Source organism: Aphelocoma coerulescens, chromosome 10 (genome assembly GCF_041296385.1).
Source record: "Aphelocoma coerulescens isolate FSJ_1873_10779 chromosome 10, UR_Acoe_1.0, whole genome shotgun sequence".
Taxonomy (NCBI): Eukaryota; Metazoa; Chordata; class Aves; order Passeriformes; family Corvidae; genus Aphelocoma; species Aphelocoma coerulescens.
The window spans coordinates 15278866-15300444 of NC_091024.1; the positions used below are offsets into that span (position 1 = coordinate 15278866).

Here is a 21579-nt window from a genome sequence, read left to right on the forward strand (position 1 = left end):
ACTTAAAATGCACATGGAACATTTTGAGAGGATGAAATTAGGTACTTAGAAGTTTAAATTATTTTGAAATGTATTATTGCTGTCTGATACTGGCATGTAAGAGGAGAATGTTATGCTGTTTTGGTTTAGTAATGATCCAATTGAGTATTTTGAATTACTTTTAACAGCTTATACAGTCCAGAATACCTGCAGACATGTATGTGAATTTACAGATTTGCTATTTGCATAATTGCTTCCTACTTTACTGAGGGTGCATCTGTAGAATGCTTTTGTGACTATGAGGCGAGGAAGCTGATTCCCTCCTCTGTCTTCAGCATACGTATTTGGTTTGGAGCTGCTAAAATTCAAGTACAATATAAATAGTAAATGTTTCTTTCAGGTTTCTGATTCCATTCATTAGTTAGCATGTCTGTTAGAGATTTCGGTAGCTCGGGGCTCTTGCAGTCTTCTGTGTGAATATTTTCTTTCCTTTCCTCTCCTTTGAATCCAAATTAGTTGTTACTGAGTTTCCTGATGACCAAGTCTACTCATACGTTTAAATTTCTTTCCATTCAGAAGAAGATACTTCCACTTGCAAAACAGAGGAGGATGGCTCCTAGAGTTCTGAGAACAGCCTTTCCTCAGATTTACTGTAAGACCAAATGCAATGTTATTAATTTTGCTGAATAACTTTCCCAAAAGGCTTCATAAGCTACTTAAAGTTGGATGAAGCTCAGCAGAGAATAAGTAATTCCATATCAGATTTTTAAATTGCTTGGCTTATTTCACATTCCTTTACAGGCAGCTGAAAATATTCCCTACATTGAGTGTATTTACCACACTAGAGACCATCCAAAATGGGGTGGGTCAGGGTGGTCCTTGCAGTCTGAATAGTTGAGCTTCTTTTCCTTTCTGACAAGTTTTACTGTTCCTAGCTTGGGTAATGAGTGAGTATGGTTGTAAACTTCTCTCATGGCTGAAAGGGTGCCTCTTTGAATGACTGGAATCTGTTTATTCCATCCTTGTGCAGTTATTTTATGAAACCTTAGTCTTTCAGGAGTCTCTAACTATGATATCCCCAGTACTAAATTTAATGCAGACACCTGAGTCAGAAGGTGTGCGAACTTGTGCACAAGACCTTCTTGAGTTTAAGTAGCAGCTGTGCTCTGCTTTTTAAAAATACAGTAAATATTTTAGATGCATGTAAAAATATTGTACTTTGAAACCTTAAATCTATTTTATGAAGTGTTGGCCATCTCTCCATTTACAATTCAATGTGTGTTTGAGACCCATTCGGTTCAGATTTAATTCTTGAGCCTTTCTTGTATTAGAGCAGATATTTTTCCCAGTGTTTTTCAGACGTATCCAGTGAGAACAACTGAAGTTATATTTTGAGTTAAAAGGATTGTTGTCCTTGAATTCTTGAATAAAAAAGGTACATTGACACTAATTTCGTGGGTGAAAAAGTTTTACTGCTCATTATCTGTTTTCAGGATACAGTAGTATAAGAAATGAAGCACTATAATTGAAGTCAATCAAGGAGAAAAGAAATCATCTCCACAGCATTGCAGCCATGGAGCTGGGTTTAGCCATTGATCGCTGGGAATGTTTAGATCCATGTGTTCAGGGCTGCTGCTCACAGAGTGTTCTTTTTACACATCAGCAAGCTGATTTTACTTCTTTCCTTGCATATTGACTAATGTCTCAAAAGTGCCAGCAACTTAAGAACCTCAAAGACTACAAACCTTTTATTTCCACAGGAAAATAATCTTATCGAGCCAGCAAAATGTGAGTGTGTTGTAAAGAGAGCTGCCAGTTCAATACTGTTGAGCAGACTGGAACTCATAAAATGAAATGGATGTACTTGTTTCCTTCTAGAGCAAAATAGGCTTAAATATAGTTTCTCAGTTCTGTATAAGCTGATTAATTTTCTGTATGATAACTTGACAGAGTAAATGTTTTGTGGTAATAGTGCTTCATTTGTGTGGAATTGTATTGAATGTCTAATTCTCTGGTTTGATGCTCATACCTGTAACTTAATTTACAGTACAGTTCATTGCTATGATAGGAAGAGGCAAGAGAGTGACTAAATATTTGCCAAAGTCTGCATGTGAGTTGAGTTTTGAAGATGTCCAGACATTCCTCTTTTAGTCTGGCTTACTTGATGGTTTTGAAAGGTAACTGATACTAGAGACAAATTCAGTTACAAATTTGGTTTCTGAGCTGAAGGAGCTCTCTGGATATGGCCCACCATTAGAGTGAAATGATACTATTCCAGTTTTCCTTTATATTTGCTGTGATAGGAGGTACAAATGACGTTTTGAAGGACAAAATTTCAGGAGGGTGAACACACATGCAGGGATTATAAAGGACCCAGCTCTGCCAGTGCTCCCATCACTGGGTGATGAGATTCATGCCATTGTCATTTTTCATTTTAGATTCTATCTCATCTCTTTGCTTCTGTCAGGTAATTGCATGTGCTAACAGCTGTTCTAAATTGCTTTGTTAAATGATTGTTTCTACATTTGAGTTATCGAAGTGACAATCACCAATTTTTTACTTACTCCAGTTTGATACCATCTGACTGCTTTATCACCCAGCAGTTTGATGGAAAGCAAAGAAAATCAGTTTTTAGGACAAATTGCTTTTTGAGTATACTGCAGTATGGTTTTTTTTTTCCATGGGATATTTGTAATTAATTATATCCTAATTTCTTTTTAATACAATTTTTTTTTTTAAGTTGCAATTAAACATTCAGATTTTAAATAATACCCAAATGTTGTAACACAGCTCTTATTTTAATGTGTTCTCTAGGCTTTTGGGCTACACATTTAAGAACATACGTTTTTGTATATTTATATATTATTTTAATTGTGCTAGTAAACGAAAAACTCTGAGGTGCAGTAGCACAAAAACGGTGTCAAAAGAATAATAGTGAAAACAGCTTGAATTAGGAAAAAAAGAAGAAAAAACAGATGTCCTGTCCTCAAGTTAGACATATGGAAAATGATAGTGTGAAGAAGATTTGAGAATGCACAGGTATCCTTTGGGACCACGGCGTAAGTCAAAGGTGTCTGTTATTATGGAGGGAAAGCATGACAAACAGTTATGCCAATGCTGGCACAATTAATATGGTAATTGTTCAGCTGTAATATAAATGGAATACTGCAACCATGAAATCTTGCTTTTTTCACTATCAGTTTTAAATTTTAGTTCAGCTTTTAAGATTTACTGGGGGACCTACTTGGGAAAATAAGTGGCCACAGAGAAACCACTCACAATGTCTGACTCCTGTGGGTGTATATCTGGATTGATCTAGGCATGGTTCCAGGCAATTCTGACAGCTGATTCCACTCTGAAGGGGATTTGTGTCCTCTGCAGTTAGTGAGCTATGGTGTATCAAGAAAATTGTATATGTAACCTTTAGAAGAAGAATTCTACCTAGTACGTTACCCTTATCAGAGCATTAATTATCATATAAACATGCTGAGGAATCAGATTTTTGTCTTAAAAAAACAAAGATAGCATCTAAGAGAAAATTGGTTGAGCCATTTCTGAGGAGCAGAGGATTGTATTTCACACCATTAGAGATTCATGTGTTGTTTTCTGATTTGCGTTCTGGTAGATGTCAGCTAAAAATCTGTCACTAAAGCTGCCTGATTTTGTATTTAATACTGGTTTCCTGCTCCTTTAAACACCTATAAATGCAGCTGTCTGTGGCTGGGGGCTGTGGGGAGATACAATTGGCCCTGCTGTGGTTACTGCTTTTTCACAGGCATTTCCTAAAGGACTTCTTAATTGTCATTGTGTTTGTTCCAGCTGCAGTCTGTAAGCACCTACCCTGTCCTTCTGGCAGCATGTTTGGCCATGGAGGGCTTTAGTTCCTGCTCACTTTTTATCTCTAGCTGAATAAATGAGTGTTATGAATTACCTAATTATTTTTTCTACAGGGCACAGGGAGTGAATTTCCTGAAAATAGTAAATTGCCTGAGGCTGATTAATGTTTGGGGAGGGTGGGGGGAGTGGGGAGCAGAGAAGGGTGGGTTGTGGCTTGATTCCTGTTTGAGTGGAAACAGACTTTAGGATAAAAAAGCCAAAACAAATAAAGAAGCAGTTTTGCTTTAAGAAATATCTAGTGATGGTGAGGACTCCGCCATCATTCCTCAGTTATTACAGTCTCTGTTAAAATTTTAAACTTATAGTATTTTCCATCTCTTTGTTTAACTTCACTGCCTTTTTACATTTTCTGGCTGATAGATGTCTGCTGCTTATTGATCTTTATGAAATACATAAAAACTCTGCATCACTGCATTTGGAATTTTCTAGTTGTACCTTCACCTTCAAAAAGACTGTAGCAGGAACAGTAACTGCTGTGTGCTTAGCCTGGAAAGGAGTGTGTGGGAAGAGGCTGCTGTTCCTGTGGAACATCAAAACAGTAATGCTGAATAACAGAGTGCAGCTGTCCCTGCGTGCCAAGGAAAGTCAGGATGGGTAAGGATGAGTGTAGCTTGCAAGGCACAAGAAATAATCCTCACTCTAGAGTCAGTGTTTGCAAGGCCTTCAGCTGTGCCTAGTTTAGGATTCTGCATTTAAGGAAAAATGTGGACCAAGGTGAGGTGAAACAAATCAAATTAATGAAAATGATCAGAGGCCCAGAAGGTTGATTTCAGTTGAGGATTGGAGAAAATGGGGTTAATATGTCACAGTAAAGGTGGAAAAAGCTTCAAGAGTGATAATAAAGTTCAAAAGTGTAAAAGTCTGCTGTGTAACAGCCTGTTCTCAAGAGCTGTGGAAGAAAAGAAGCCATGAGTTTCATCTCTGGGATGGACATAACCAGGACACTGATGGTAAAAATAAACACTGGAATAGTGGGGTGAAGCTGTGGGATCTTTAGGAACAGATCAGAGAAACATCTGTCATGAGACTTAGAGGCACAGTTAAGTCTGTCGTGAGGCGTGTAAAGTTGTATGAGGGTCTTGGACACACTTTGCATCCTAATTTAGAACTTTGATTTTATTATTTAGCATAAATGATATTAAGTTATGCACTCGGATCAGCTAAGTCTTTTATATTTAAATGGCTGTAGTAAACAATGAATGAAGTTCCTTCCTGCTAGGAAATTGTCCTATTTCTAGGCTGGTTCTTGTCTCTGCCTTGGTGTTCTTTACCTAGGTTTGCATATGGAAAGCAGAAAATGCAGGGTCTCAATCTCTCTCTTTTTTTTTGCCACTGTTAACTAATTGAATCTCCAGGGATCACTTTGCCTGTGTACCTCCATCTGAATGCTCTAAGTGTGTCTTTATGACTTTGTATTTGAGTGAGTCCTCTGTATCACCTTCTGTGAGTTAGAGATTGGCCCTTTGAGTATTTTGCTGTTAATGCTGATGATTCATTGTTCCCCTTTGCTGAGGGGCTGGCCAAAAAGACAGCAAACTACTGACCAGATCAGCTAGAGCAAATCTGGCTCAGTGTAAGTTTTTAAATGACTAAAACTTGTTTGCCCATTTTTTGTCTGCCTGGTTCCCATGGCTGGCATTTCCATCTTCAAATGAAGGTCACTTGAGGAGCTTGCAGTTACAGTGGCAGGAGTAAATCTGCACCCTTCTATCATTTGTTTCAGTACTGTTGGGAAAAACAAAGCGATTTATAGCATGGAAGTTACTTCATGCACTGGCAGTGAATGAAATACTCTAATTTTAAACTTAGATTCTGTGGAATGTTCTTTACACAGTGAGTGGTTTTTACTCATGGTATTGTAGCAATTTTGATTTAGTTTTTCATCTGTTCTCTCTGCTGCTTTTTCTCAAATGCTTTTACTGGCTGTTCAGAGAACTCAGCCACCCAACTGCCACAACAGCCATGCAGTTGCTGTACAGTGATTGTAGTAGTTTTGAAATGTTGCCAGCACACTAAATTCTTTTCTTTTCACTGGCTGTGAAGAAAGTAAATACAAATTCAGTGATTGGAAGAGAGATGGATGCTTTATTCTTAATGACACCATTGCTCTAAATATGTTTCCATTTTAATTCAAATGTTTCTTTTCTTTTATTCTACTTGTTAAAACAATACTCTGTGTTCTATTTTAAAATTCTTTTTCTTAAAAAAAAAAACCCAAGCCAACAGTATGACCATAAGCACTTAATTCATCAGTAGAAGGTGAAATGCCTGGGTGTGTAATCACTGTGTTTCTCTCATGTATAAAAATATTTCAGATGTATAGAGTTTCTGACACAGAATAAGTTTCTATTCATACTAGAATTTCCATTGAATTTCTTTAACACACAACCCTAAGTTGGAGATTTCAACTACTGAAAGCAATAATATTTCTGCATGCCGTTTTTTAATCAGAAGTGTCTTTTGTAGTATCCTTCTTTTGATAGCTGTAGCTTGGAGTCCAGTGTGAAAGAGTAATTTTTCTTTTTGGGAACTAGAAAATTTGAACATGAGTATTTCTGAGGAAATATCTAATAACAAATGTGTTGTGAGAAGTGGGAAAGGGAAGATGTTTGTTTTTGTAATTGCTGCCTTTGTGGATTGCTACATGAAAAAGATTACAAGCTAAATGGGTTCTACCCAGTTATTTGAGACCATATTAATTGATAGCAGTTGACAGTGTTTGTTATCAAATTCCTCAAGCATTTCCTGTCCTTTGTGTCCCTGAGATAAGAGATGATATTCTGATGATGTCTCTCCGCAGGACCTGTTGTTCAGTGTGTGCGCTCTCAATATCATCTCCACCATTGTCTGTGCTTTGGCAACAGCAATGTGTTGCATGCAGATGGTTTCTTCTGATCTTCTGCAAATGGTGAGTACGTTTCAGTGACAACACAGGGGTTTGTCCAGCATAACATAGTGTCCTTCTCTGTGGTTATTCATTTGCACTCTTCGCTTGTAAACTTAAGCCTGTTTGTGTCTCTCTGTGTGGTGTTAGAATGTGTGCGTACATGGGTGTATTTTTTTATCTGCATACATCTATATATATAGCACATAGATGTATGCAGTGTGAGGAGCTGCTGTGTTTTAAATGTTTATGTATTACATTAGAATGTTATGATCAGAATTTTGCAATTGGGAGTTGCTATTTTTGTTAACGAGGTTATTAACAAGGTTTAGTTACATATGCCCGTTACATTTACTGTCATCACTTGTATTTATCTCCAGTTTCCACACTCCCCAGAGCAATTACTTAGCTTTGAGATCCCAGTTTTCACTACTGCATTGGTATGAGAACTATGGAGTATGAGAAGTGCCAATAACTGTGTTTTCATAAGGAAAACATGTTCAGCTTCAGAGTAGCATTTGTGTTCAAAACAAGAGGGAAAAGGATTATTAGTCTTCTGCATAGTCAGCTGCATCACAGAATGCTGTCTTGTTTTGGTTGCACAAAGGCAGCTTTCCTATTCCAAATGAGTGTTGGGATTCACAAGGTTTCAATGTAATGTTGAGATAAAAAAAAAAAGAAAAATTTAAAAGCCTTTTTATTTTTCAGGCCAGCTACACTGCTTGTAACCTTGCTCTATTGCTGAAGAATGTAGGAAATGTCCTGTTTAATAAGAGAGGGCAAACACACTAATACTCATCATTTGTACAACTTTTTTTGCATGGATGGAAGACTGGCCCAGCAAATTAGCTGTAAACCATTTAAACTACACAGAAGTGTTGTATAACCTGCCATGCAGGCATATGGTTGTTTTAAAAATAAATAAATAACTAGAAATACACTGGGTGCCATAGATATTGATTTAAGTGCATGAATTACAGAGTTAAGACTGTCCTTTCTAGACAAGTGTTCCAGTCACTGGGTTTCAAACCCAGTTAAAGAATATTTTCAGTCTTGGATCTGGTGTTTGCTTCACATAGTAATGGATATAATAAGTTAGGCTCATATGTTTAGGTAACGACTACAAATAGTACATAAATGCATTTTCGCTATAGGGCTCTGTGTATGCATATTGTGCAGGCTTGTAGATGCTTGTAAACAGTGCTTATTTAATAATTTTAGTAAGGATGTGAAACAATTAACAGAAATAATAATTTCAGCTGGTGACACTTATATTTTAAATGTTAAAGGATTTTTATCATATTCTGGGTATTCTTTCTTTTCACACACTCTCCCCCTCCATATTTGCTACAAGAATGCCCATTGACTAAAGAACTTTTTCACCTTGCAGTGTTGATGGGGAGATGAAGAAAATATCACATCTTGAAAAAATCTGTCTAGTGGAAAAATGGTAGCAGTGATCCAGAAGTGTAAATACTCCAGGAATCTTGATCTACACTTAATGATATTTAGCAGTGTCAGATGGATAAAAATGAATAGATAACAATGAACCCAGAACAATATTGAAATGCTTCTGATGGGCACATGCAAGAAGCAGTAACCTCAATAGGAAGTTAGATTCCTTAAAAGCACATAATTTTTCTCTCTGCCAACTCATTCTTGATGTCTTTAAGATTCTTTCTTTCCCACCTGGCAATGCTGCCATTATGTTAATTTCTTTTTGCTTCCTATGCTTTGTGTTTCCAGCTTTCTGTCTTCCTGCTTGGTTGTCCGTTCTCCCACCCTTTCAGCTCCATCGAAAAGAATTTTCTTCCCTCTCCACAGAAGAAGGGAAATATACATATATATTTCTGCTCAATCCCAGTCTTTTCTTGTTTATCAGTTTTTCCCTTTCTTTTTTCAGGTTGCTGAGCCAGATTCCTACCGGGCCTAAGTGAGCGTAACTTCCCTGGGGCTACGCTGACTTAGACCAGCTGAACTCTGACCTGAGGATTTCTTTTTCTTTCACTACTTGCAGCCTATTGTCCCATGATCTGCAGTTCCCCTTTGCTCTACTACACCCATAAATCTGATCAACTTCCTTTTCTCTTGCTTGTTAATGGCTGGATTTGTGCTTTTTCCTTTTACTTTTCGCTGATGCGTGCATCTTCTCTTAGCTGGGTTGTCCCATGTTGGAAGTTGGACAGCAGCAGCAGGACATACCACTCCTCAAAGCTGAAAAGGTTTTAATTATTCTGCTGATTGTTTTACTCTGTTCTACAGTATTCAAGAGCTCTGTAGGCTCTCCTGTAGCAAGAAGAGGCAATAGGGAGCACCCTTCCTGGACATCGTTAGGTTATTGTTGGAGCATCAGTTCTGTGATTCCTGTGCTGTGTTAGTGTTCTTGTCTCAGAAATTAATCTATTAGAATGGTAATTTTTGCAAATTCAAAGAATTGCAATTTATTGCTTAGCAACATAAAATAGGTGTAACAGTCTCAAGAAAATCTGCAACATTGGTTCTGTGATTTTGTGCTTTGTTGATGACTTTTGCATACAGGGAGTGTTTTGATTCATACAGGCAAACAGATGTATTTGCTGGAAACTGCTGACTTCTGGCATCCCAATCCTTAGGAAAAATGTCCTAAAAACATAAAAACAAGCTGTCCAGTAGTAAGCAGAGTTTAAATTTTCCAATTAATTTGAAGAGGGTTTTTTTGGTTTAAAAATAGTCCTACCTAACATACTTCATTTCAAGTGCTAAGGAAAACAACCTGGTAAAATACTTCAAAGTATTTTTATTGCTTTATATTTTATTTTATATTTTTTCTAGATTGTTCCTTATTGGAGTGGACTGTTTCAGAAAGTACCCCAAAATTTTCAGTTCACTTTTACCTTTCTCACTGTGTTAAGTATATGCATTTGCTCAGGCAAAGAAGCCCTACCAATTGTATTAAAGCTGCAAGAGAAAGTGATACCATAGCTAAAGATTGAAAAGGCATTTTTTGTGTTTTACTAGTGTTTAAGGCTGCACTCCATTACAGAACTTCCCAGAATTGTTCTTTCTATGTACACACCCCTCTAGGAGATAAATATGAATCAAATCAAGATCATAGCAAGGCTCTGTAATGTGAAGAAACCCCTCTTCATAACCAAAGTGTTACTTCCATGATATTTCATTTGTTGCCTGAGGCAGTTTCAGTTTACATCTTGTCTGATGAATGGCTACTGCAAAAATGCACCCTGTTTTCTTCAAAAGGTAGCTACCTGAAAAAAACTAAGAAATACAAGAAATGACAGCCACTGTGGTCAAGCTAAAGCATGACGTACACCTATTCCACTCCTCCTTCCACTCCAGATATGTTTATACAGTTCTTATCCTAGAAGTGCTGGCACTGATATCATTGAGAGTGTTCTGATTTTATCACCATCACTGTTAGTTGCTGTTCATGTTATGTGATACCTAAAACCATCTGTTATTTTGTAAAGAAAATAAGGTAATGATGACACATGCAAGCGGTAATATTTAATTACTGTTTTCATCAGTCCCAATGATAATTCGGCATGTCATTATCTTAATAGGCTGTAGTTAATATTTCTACTCAAACACGTCACAGAAAACATCTCTGTATGAGGATAATATCTTGCTGGCATTGTTTAACCCCCATATTCTGGTGAAATAGTAATTTAAAAAATCCTGCAGAGTGACGCTTAACTGAAAATTGATCTTAGGTTATTACATATCATTTATTATTTAATCTAATTGCATCAAAACCTAAATATTACTTTTTTGGGTACAAAGTTCACTTACAGGTACTGTAAAACCCAGATGACAGTCCCTTTAGAAATACGCATTGGGAATGGCATACATCCATAGAAAGATCCTAAATGTAAATATGGTAGCATAAATACTCCCCTCACACCCACCATAAACGCAAACCTTTGGTCAGGAAATCTTTTGGCATTTTTAACAAATGTAACATTTTTGTTAAACATTTTATTGATAGAATAAGAATATTTAATGTTTAAGACTAAAATATGGTCATGACTTCAGAAAAGATGTCGCAGAGCGATGCCCATGAGGCTGCAGAGCTAATGGCTTATAATGGTTAAGGGAACAGCAAATGGGAACAACTGAGCAGAAAAATCTGAATGCGTTTTCCTTATCAAAATACCTTCTGTCTCATCATTTCCCTTTAAGATCAGGGACAAATTAGGAGAGTCAACCGTGGTCCTTCTGTTCTTGCAGACAATTAGACTCTACATTTCTCTTCAGCAGATACTGATTCCATGTTTCAGAAAAGGAAAACAGCAACCTGTCCAGGAGGAGAGTTAATTGAAGACAGAATTAGACTCGAGTGTATTGCACAGAGCTTTTGCACAAGCTAACATGCCAGTATTTAATTATATGCAATTAGAAATTTTTATTTCCCATTCTCAAAAATTAGCAGATTTTTATAAATGACTGAAATGAGAATAATGAACCCTGTAGTCTCCAAAGGACTGATTTGAAGTTGTACAGTACATTCAATAAATGTGATGTGGAAGGCAGAGGTAATTACATGCAGATATGGGAAAACCTCCAGATAAGTTTCCCTTAGAGCACCAGTCACATACTGATATATGGCACTTCTGGTTTAGATAAGCTGTAATTGCTGAGCAGTGGCTCCCAGCAGTGGCACTTACCATGGGGTCAGTAGGGCTGAGCAGCAGCAGGATATACAGACCAGAGGATGTCTTTGCTGATGTTTAGAGGGGAGGTCCCATAGCTGGGAACACTGGTGCAAAGTTTTTAGTCTCATATACCTTGGGAGAAGGATGGACCAGATGGCATCAGATGAGGAACTGTTTCAGTAGAGAAATATGTTGACAGGTCTTACCTGGTGTTTCATCAGTTCCTTAACTGGGTCTCCTGCATCAGCTTTTACCTCAGTGTACTCAAAATATTCAGAACATGAATAATACCTTCCAATCACTTCAGTGACCAACCTTTAGGTGACCTTTCAGTGAAGAGCTGGAAGTTTGGTCTGACAAAAAGAGAATGAGTTTTACAGTTTTACACATATCTATGTAATGGTGCTTATTTCACCTGGAAAAGTTAAACACTGAGAGAAGAGCTGTCTTATTCTTCACTGGGCAGGGATAGCTGACATGTCTGGCTGCAGGCTGTTAGCTGGAAGAGGAAGTTGCTGGTGTTCAGCCCCATTGTTGGTTGTGTGGAGTTCTCAGTACTATGGCAATGGACCCTTGAGCATAACTGCATTTTGAAAAAACTTTTACCTCTTCTGGAAGTAGAGTACTTCTAGCATTTGTGCTTCTAATTCTCTGCTTCCTAACAACTTGCTGCTGGTGCCATGGCAAACTTCTGCATTAAATGCAGGTCCAAGGAGTGGGTACAAAACCACAGTGTTTTATTCTTCCCTCATAACTGCAGGCAAAAAATTAAGTCCTCACTATGATGGCTGTTTAAATCGGGCTGTTCAACTTTGTCCAAGTCAGACGTTGCCAATGAAAACACACCACATTCTGTGTGCAGTGCATGCTCTGTGTTGCACATCCCTTTAGCACAAGCTCCAATCTGTGTAATGCCCATTCAGTATCAGACATGTTTCACACACTAAAAGTAAGGCCACGGATGAGAAAACACCTGTGTCAGTGTAATAGTTTGAATGCCAAGCTTTAAGAATAAGGTCAGCTGCTTCCTAAAAGCAGAGCATGAATTCTAGATCTGTATTTCACTGCCTGTCAGATTTCTGAAAGCTCCCAGCATCCAGTAGCTCCACGAGCACAACAGAAATGGTTGAGTGTTTTGGATTTCCAGAGCCATGGGCTTTCTCTTTATTTCTAGTAAATATGTTTGAAGTATCTATTGATAGCTACAAACTTTTGCTAAGCTTTTAATGCAGTTTGGGTATTTAGCATTTACCAGTGATGCTATATGCTGTTTATCTTTGTCTGCAACCATTTTCTGTCTGTTGTTTCTGCAGTGGCCAATAGTTTAATCCCATGGCTGGCTGGGAGACCCACTGTGTGAGCTGTAGTCCTTGACATGATATTGAGTGCAACTTGATCTTGTTTATCCTGGTGACTAAACAGGCCACCTCCATTTTCTGCTTGGCAGTTCTTGTTGTTGCCTGTCCTACTTGCCATCAGCATCTTGAGACTGATTATTTGATAACAGCTGTCTCCTAATACCAAAAATGTGTGTTTCTGTGTGAAACTATTTGTCAGTGTTTCTTTAGTTTTCTCAGCTGTTTGCATTTTATTACTGTCTTATTAACCTATGAAATTTTTATTAAGCCTTTGCTGAAACCCTGCCAGACTTCACTATTTGAGACTAACTCTTGAAGATTTTTAAAATACATTTTCCTGTAGAAAGAATAAGGTTTTTCAGGCTAGCAGAGTAGTGTGGAATAAAATATGACTTAATTCCCACTTAGTAGCTTTCAATTGTTTTTTCAAGGATGTCTGTTCTTTGTGGTAATCCCTTATATTTGCTATTGTTTCATTTCCTGCTAGTTTCCCTCTTACAGCCTTTTTCACTTTAATTTCTGTGCCTTCCAGCAGGATGATATCACACAGGTAAACTGTTGTTTATAAACACCCCCCAAACATGTGCATTTTCATGTCCATTCTGCTGCTCGTTGTCAAGTGTTGGTCACAGTTCGTTGCCATGGTTTGTATTCCCGGATCTTGAAAGGGATGCAGATAATTCTGCTGTTCAACTGAACTGCATCCAAACATTAGGTCTACTCCTCCTGGAACCACAGCCCCTTCTGCCCTGTGTAAAACCTCTCCTTTCTGTCATGTCCCACAAAGTGTGTGCTGATGGTTCACCTGCTGTAAAAATGCCGTGTGTTTAATTGCCCTGTTCTGACAGTGGTAAGAGTATCACTCCCAATATGTGGCTGAATGGATCCAGCTCTGGAGAACTCCAGGACTGAGGCAGTGGAGCTACAAGTTCTCTGGTGCAAACCAAAGCTCAGGGTCAATGGCAGTGTATGGAAGCAGTCTGGGAGAAGGTCAAGGAAGCTCTAAACTAAAATTGTTCATTTCCAGACTGTAAAAATGACCCAAATTATCAACTCTGCAGTCCTGAGTTTGGTGGAGTCAGTGTACAAAATATGACCCAGAGTATTCAGATATTTGTGTTCATTATGATAAATGTTTACAGGTTTTAGGTAATTATGTTGAAGTTTTTCTTGCTTCCTTTTTTCCCTGAAAGATTCTTTCATGTATTTCTGATGGTAGCAGACAGATGATTGCTGACGATTGCATCGCTTAGGGCAGAAGTTAGGAGTTTAATGGTGAATATTAATGTAATGTTACACTTTGGGAAATGGCTGTCGAAAGATCAGATGAGTTTACACCAAAGTAAAGAAAGTTTTTTTTTTTTCTCTAAGCCGAATAGAGAAATATCTGACAGTACTTGGTATAGCAGCATCCCACCTCACGTGGAAAATGAAAGAGCATCAGACACTTCACATAAGAAAGAGTAAATCAAACTGATGCCATGTCTTTGTTTCTATAATGTACCATGAGTAGAACACAATGGCTAAAAGTCCTTGGTTGGCTGCAGGATGTAATGAAATAACACATTCTGCAGAGGAGGTTCTTTATTAGTAGTTACACGTGGAAATATCTCTGGAGAGCTGATCAGTGAGCAGCGAATACTTTATTTTCACAAACAGTTGATATTGGTCCTCCTGACCCTCTGCTGTGCTGTATTCTTACAGCTCTGACCTTTGAAACAACATACATAGAGGGAGTTTAATAGAACTAAGATGTAACTCAAGCTTTATAATACCAAAGACCAGTATCATTTCTGTGGTAATGTAAATTCAGCAGAAGTACATAAAATTAAACTTGAAAAAGTGGTAAATATAGAACTGTGATATTAAAAATGAAGGTAATTTACTTTCTATTTGCTGTATCTTCTAAGCATAAACATCTTCCCTTTTATTTTATTGCTTCCCAAATCTTTATCATGGATTTAAACAAACAATAATGTAATGAGCCTACAGTGCAAATATATATGTTGCCTTGTTCCAGTATAAAAAAAGAAATGTGCCTTCAGCAAAGTTTCTTAGCTGGCTTGTTTTAAAAGGCAGGAGCTAAAGATAAGTCATCTACTGATCCAAGAAAAGTGATACGATAGCAGAAGCTTCCCTGGAGAAAAAAAAGTTCTGTAGTTTTGGATTGTCTTTTGGTCTCCTTTCATCCATGGGGACCAAAATGAGCCAGGTGTGGGTTGTGGGATCCGCAGCATGGTCCGTATTTGGTCTTGAATTAGTTTAGGCCTTTCCCAGAACACTTCTTAGTGTTTCTGATAGCAATGGGTATTGGAATGGGTTCTTTAAATCCTTGCTCTGCTGGAAGCTGATGAGGTTCCTGTCACAAATGTTGACGTAGTTCTCAGTATTATTACTTTTTATTGTGCAGTGTAGTTATTGTCTTTTGGGTTTTGAGATGGAATAAATGTTTTTCTTACTTTCATACCAGTACTTATAACATTTATACCACATTTAAGTGTCTGTATCACCAAACCACAAACAATTATTAAGAATATTTTGTTTTACAAGAATAATAAAGAATAGTTATGAATGGCCCCTTCATTGGAAGTGAAAAATGGGTGGGATATTTCCAGTTGTTTTATTCAAAACATCATGACTATGTGGTAACCTATTTCTAGTTAGTTTTATTTGGGGTTGTTTTGGGGGTTGGCATTGGGGTTTTTCTTCTCTGTAAGTGCGAGGCAGTTCAGATTGGAAACAAAAACATGCAAATAGTTATTTTAGTAGTTATATCGATTGTTCATCAGTTATTAAAATACAGCTGATTATGTGGGGCTATGATAAAATCATATACAATGTAGAAATATTTCTTGAAAAGCCGTTAAATTTTAAATGTCTGTGTCCTTCATCCTAAGAGTGACTGACTTGGAGGCTCATGGCCTCTCTGTCTTTAGGAAAACCTCCTTTTGTTGTGTTTTGGCAATCTGAATCACCCTCCTCACTGATCACACGTATTCTTATGCTCCCAGACATGCCTTTTCATTTCAGTTTGGATATTAGTGAATTTAATATTGGTCAGGGTTGCTAATATTGACCTTTTATTAAAATTGTTAATATTGGTGATCATGTTTCTACCATCTGAAGGAACTTTACCTGTTCATTTTCAGTTTCTGCCACAGAGGCCACATTCTGCCAATCCTGACTGCATGACTCCACATGGAACTGTCCTGCACCAAACCTTGGATTTTGATGAGTTCATCCCACCAATCCCCCCCCCACCCTACTACCCACCGGAGTACACCTGCACACCCGGGGGGGAGGCACAGAGGTGATTCTTCTTCCCTGTTGCAGTCAGGACTTGGTTCTGAGCTGTGCACTAAGAAGCTCTTTCAAACACTACAAAGCCAAATAATGTCCTTCACTTACATTAGGCTCTTTTCCAGAGAGATTACATCCGGGTTTTTGTTAGGCTATTTATATGTATTAATTTGGAGTAGTGAAGGGCATTAATGATGGCAAAACAGGCTGGTAAAGATGGCTGGCATCCTAAATAAAAAACAGTTGTTAAAGGTACCCTGTGAACGGGGGCTTCATTTTGGATGTCTGTTCATTTCTTGAATGTAATTCTTTGTAGTGTATTGGCTTTGACTTCAGAGAAGTCTTTACATCACTGTGGTGTAGGTAATAAATTCAATGCTATTTCTCAATTGTTTTCTTGTTTATGTTTTTGTGTAGAGGTCTCCATTTGGACTTCCCTCATTCCCCATTTGGTGCTTTATATGAAGTAACCATTAATAGCCCAGGAATGCTGTATCCAAGTGAGCTACCCCCTCCTTATGAGGCAGTGATTGGGGAGATGCCTGCCAGTCAGGTAAGGGAAGCCAAAGGAAATTCTTTATGTGGTATTCAAATTTTCATGGTGCAAAACAATTCTAGATAAATTTTGAGGGACAACCATTAGAAAATACTTACATTTTTTAAAGACATTTTCCAGATAATTTTCTCTATAAGGGTTTAAACAACAAATTTTACTTCCTATGAAACAGCAGTGAGTAGTTCTCTATTGCTTAACCTTCTGATTGTTACAGTTTTTAGTAATCAGCTTCTGCTGTTATGTGGCAAGAAACTGTTGCTCCTGAGAGTGCAGAACACCTTTATCCTGAACTTACAGAAAGGATCCAGTGTACTTGAGACAAATATTTACATTACACTTTTTGCCTTACTCTGTACTGTACAGTATCAACTGAGCTAAAACTGGAATTACAATGTATCTGCGTGTACAGCCAGAGCTGATTTGAGCATTTGCTTGAAGGCATTTGTGGTAATTGAATCAGCTGTCACAATACTTATAATTGCTTTTCGAAGCTCTAATTTCTTGCAGGCTTCAGTAAAAACTCCAGGAGTCAAACATTCTAGGTATTGTTTATCAGTTGTTAATAGCACACTGTGGAAATGCTTGTGTTCAGGTTGCCAAGTTGCACCCACATTGCAGAGGGGACTACTTGCCTTTCCCCAAAATACAACATTGAAATGTTTCCTAGTGACTTTTTTTGCATTGAGGGAAGCCAGAATTGAAACCATAAACCTAAAGAAATTATACAAATTTTCACTATTATACACAAGCAGATTATTAAGATAATTAATGAGACAAGTGTCTGAGGAAAAAGAATGTTGAAATGCAGAACCTCCAACAAAAATGGAATATATCTGTCCAAGTTATGCCTAACTTTGCAGTTTCTGTGACTGACAAAGCAGCTTCTGACACTTTTCTAATCTTTGCCTTGTACTATACCCTTCACCTGACACAACAGACAGGCCAAACATTGCATTACTTTTGATTTATTTGGCTATAATAAAATGAGTCAGTATAAACTGCTTGTGAATGAAGTTAGTTGCTGAACAGCAAAATTGGAGTTTTCGAGGCTGTCTCCTAGAATATTTTTTATCCAAGTTCCATCCTTTTTCCTTTGCAGTAACTCAGATGAACCTGCAAGCCTTGGAGAAGTTGATATTTTTCAGTGATAAAAAACATGGGCAAACGTGATATGAATTGTGCATGGTTTGGGGGGAAAGAGAAGGCTCCTATCTGTGATAAGAATTCATATGTGGTACTAAGTAAGGATTAGTAAAGTGTCTATTTTTAGTAAAGCACAAAATCATTTTGAGCACTGTTGTAATTGGGACTGTTCTTGGTGTGAGCATCAACATGCAGCAGCACAATAGCACCAGCATGTAACAAAAATACAATTTAACAAGATGAGATTTAAAGCTGCAAAGTCATGCTCTTGCAAGAAGATCTCAGCTTTAATAAATAGATGTATTCACTGTTAATTTTTGGCATCTGGGGTCAGTTTCAGCACCTCGCTTGTTCACCTCCGGCCACCTGAGTTCCAGAGGTGTTTGTTCTGGCCACAAGTGAAAATTTTAATTTTTAATGGTGATAATTATATAGTTTCTTACCAGGAGTGAGTTTATATGAACCTGGTAGTTGCTTGGTTCAGAGAGCTTGTAACAGGCTCTGTATTCTCAGCCTTGAAGCTCACTGGCAGGGATAACCAAAGCCTACAGTGACACTGTAGCCACAGACTTTTCTTGACAACAAAAGCCTTCATGTATTTTTTGCAATTACTGTCCCAGTTGAGCTATAAATGGAGAATGGAGCCAAAGTCTTAAGACAGTTTTGGGCCTACAAGAAGAACAAAATGGAGACCTGAGTTCTTGCATGCTGCAAATGCTCCCATAGAGCACAGTACAGTATGAACTGAAATAATGAGATTTATAAATCCCTCAAAGGCAGGCTTGGCAGTGGAAATCATGGCAGGGATTTAGCAACAAAAGTGCTTCTGGGAACCATTATGTAATAATGTCATAATTGTAAAACCTTTTACTGTGCATCAAGCAATAGGTTTTACTTGTTTTTAAATGGATTTGAGGTCCTTAGAATTTTATTAAATTGTACCAAATTAGACTCGATATTTCATGCATTTTATGGGCAACAAATGTCAGTGCTAATTTAAGTAGTTGCATCCACATAAAAATTGCTGTTGTCATCTGTACTGATTAGGAATTCCCATCTCATGACTATAAAAAAAGTGGTTTTCACACTGTTTTCCGTGCAGAGTATTGACTGGTATATAGACAAGAACAAACAGATCAGGGTTCTGGGTGAACTAAATCAATGACTGTTTTTTATAAGGTTTTCTAACCTGTAGGCTGTGCAGGCTTGTTAAAAGCACAGGTTTTCTTTCTTTTTCCTATTGATGGCTTAGTGACTGTCTGAGGATGTGGAATTCAATAAGGTTTTGTTACCCTTGGCTGTGCAGGAACCTGCATGAAACCATATGCTGTTCCTGTGTGAACCAAAACTCTGACCTGGCTTCAAAATTGTCAGTGTTACCTCCCACAATTAAAACCCTGGTTCTCCTTCCCTGAGGCAAGAAGGTTAATCAATTCCAAATGCATATAAAATACATTCAGCAATTATTCAGAGACAATGTAGAGTGTAAAATAAATGTTTCAGCACAAATGTTCAGCAGATATTTTCCAGTCAGTGATTAAGAAATTAAGTCAGTGATTATGAAAGCACCTAGATTAAGAATTTATGAATGCCCCTAGAATCCCTAGATTTCTAAAAAGAAACAAACACTGTTAAAACATTATATTGCTTCTTCCAAAATGTAGTTAGTCAGAAGTTTCTACAACAACAAAGAGCATTTATGAACATGTCTTACTTTTCTAGTTTGTTCTCAGAACTTCCACAGTTAGATCCCAGGAACAATCTGTGATTTAGAGTGACACCACATTTTACTTTTTACCACAGCTGTGATATTCTGCTACAATAAAGATCCATTAAGAAATTTCCAAGGGAATTGTTTAAAAATAAAATTTCACTTTTGCTTCCCACTCCTCTAACTATCTCTTGCTGAGTTAAGGTACTTCTGGTACTGTTGTTTCTTTGGACTTGTATTTGCTAACCCTTTAAATAATTTTTAAAAACTAAATGTGTATCAGAAGTTTCCTGGTCACTTGATCATAGTAGGGTATGAATAGATAGATTAAAAAAAATAAAACAGTGAGCACAGTAAGTTATGCACATACATGTGTGCTTCAATCTACAGTGGCATGTGAAATGGAAGCTCTTTGCCTGATAGCTTCAGACTAATTGTGTCACATCAAATTTTTTAGAAGGCCAGACACAGATTAAGTGCTTGACAAAAAGGTTTGCACAGAGGTGACTGATGCTGATTTCTAGGCTGTCACCAACCATAATAAGCTCTACTAGTTAATTATGGCCCTACAGACAGAAGCTGATACGATGCTTTCTGCTTAAGATGGTATCATTCTCATTCCTTTCAACCTTTTTAATATTTTTTCTCATTTATTATTACCAGCTATTTATTGGAATAATTTTTTTAATAATCACGTTCCCAAAGAACTGTGAAAAGTCTATTGATATTGGCAACAAGGTCCAATCCAAAGTCTATTCAAATCAGTTGAAAGAAAATTTCCTAAATTTCAGGTGTTTATGGATCCAGTCTTTCAAGCAGGAATGATTCTGTATTTTGTTCAAATGATTCTCAAAAGTGAATCCATCCCTTCAGAAAAAAGGGATATTTTATTCAGCAATCTCAACAGGCTGGAGAGCACTGTGCATCAACACCTTGGTTGGCAGTGATGTTACAGAGCTTCAAAACACATAAGGAATTAACATCGTCACAAATAACCAAAGGAAAATATTGCTCTTGTGCTTGTTTTTGTGGTTTCTGGTTTTCTCTCTCCTATTTTAGGGTGATGCAATGTGGTGAACAAAAAAAAAGCATAATATGAGAAACATAGACTGTGGAAACAGAGATTGCTTGTACTAAAACCATTGGTTTTAACCATTGTAGCCATGGAGTTTAGTAACTTGAGACTGCAGCCCCAAGTGCCTGTGAATTCAAGATGAATGTACCTTGTAGATTCTGGAAAAATGAAAAATTTCATTATGCTCCTTTGCCCTGCGTTTGCTCCTGACCCAAAGATGTCATAAAAATACTTTAAATAGCTTTCAATCTGAATAGCAGCTCAAATGAAAGTGACTCAGCACTGTCAGGTGTGTCCTTCAGATCCTGAGCACTACACTTTGTTTTGGTAAGTCACAGGTTAATAAGCTCTTTCATTCCAAATGTTCATTTAGGTCACTGGTGCTGCTCAGCAAGTGTCGGAATCAAGTCTAGGGGAGAGGAACGTGACCCCAGACTTCAGCACACAAGGTGATCACGGCTTTGCATTTGTCTCTTTGAAGATGGAGTAGGAGTTTTGAGTGGACTTTCCCTTCCCTTCTGCCCTTCCTAATGGAGAAAGGAGCATTTGCATTCAGGGTATTCATGGCAAGAAGAACCTTTTCGCAGTCAGATCCTGTGTCTGGAAATGCAGAGGAGCTAGGCAAAGCAAGCTCTAGTTAAGCTTTTTGAGGTGGATCTGGTGACTGTCATTTCTCTTTGAAGAGTCCTGCACATTCCTTGCAGCTCGTTTCTCATTGTCAGCAACCATGGGTGGCTTCCTGATAGTCCCCACACTCCTTCTCCAAAGAGTAGTTTCCTCCATGGCTTCCAGGAGCCTGAATAGGAAGCTTGCTGCTTGAAGCACAGATGTTGAGAATGCAAGTAGATGAGTAGCAGTACAGAGCCTGTTTATTTAAAGTTGAAAAGTCAGTATCAAGAACAGCACAAAAATGTCTTTGCTGAAGGACACCAGAAAGAAGTAAATTACTTCTGTGTTTTTTGCTTTGGTATTCTTCATATGAGAGTTTTTGAGTACTTATTGATATACGTGCAGATTACTAAAT

At 37.7% G+C, this 21579-nt stretch overlaps 1 protein-coding gene across 1 annotated transcript in view; it reads left to right on the plus strand.

The window, feature by feature from the left end:
• Positions 1 to 21579, plus strand: part of ENTREP2 (endosomal transmembrane epsin interactor 2) — a 96427-nt gene that overhangs the window by 61805 nt on the left and 13043 nt on the right. The window contains exons 5-8 of the mRNA XM_069026232.1: positions 6677 to 6784; positions 15920 to 16080; positions 16488 to 16623; positions 20929 to 21004. Of these exons, the coding sequence (XP_068882333.1) occupies positions 6677 to 6784; positions 15920 to 16080; positions 16488 to 16623; positions 20929 to 21004 (481 nt within the window). The remainder of the gene's footprint in view (positions 1 to 6676; positions 6785 to 15919; positions 16081 to 16487; positions 16624 to 20928; positions 21005 to 21579) is intronic.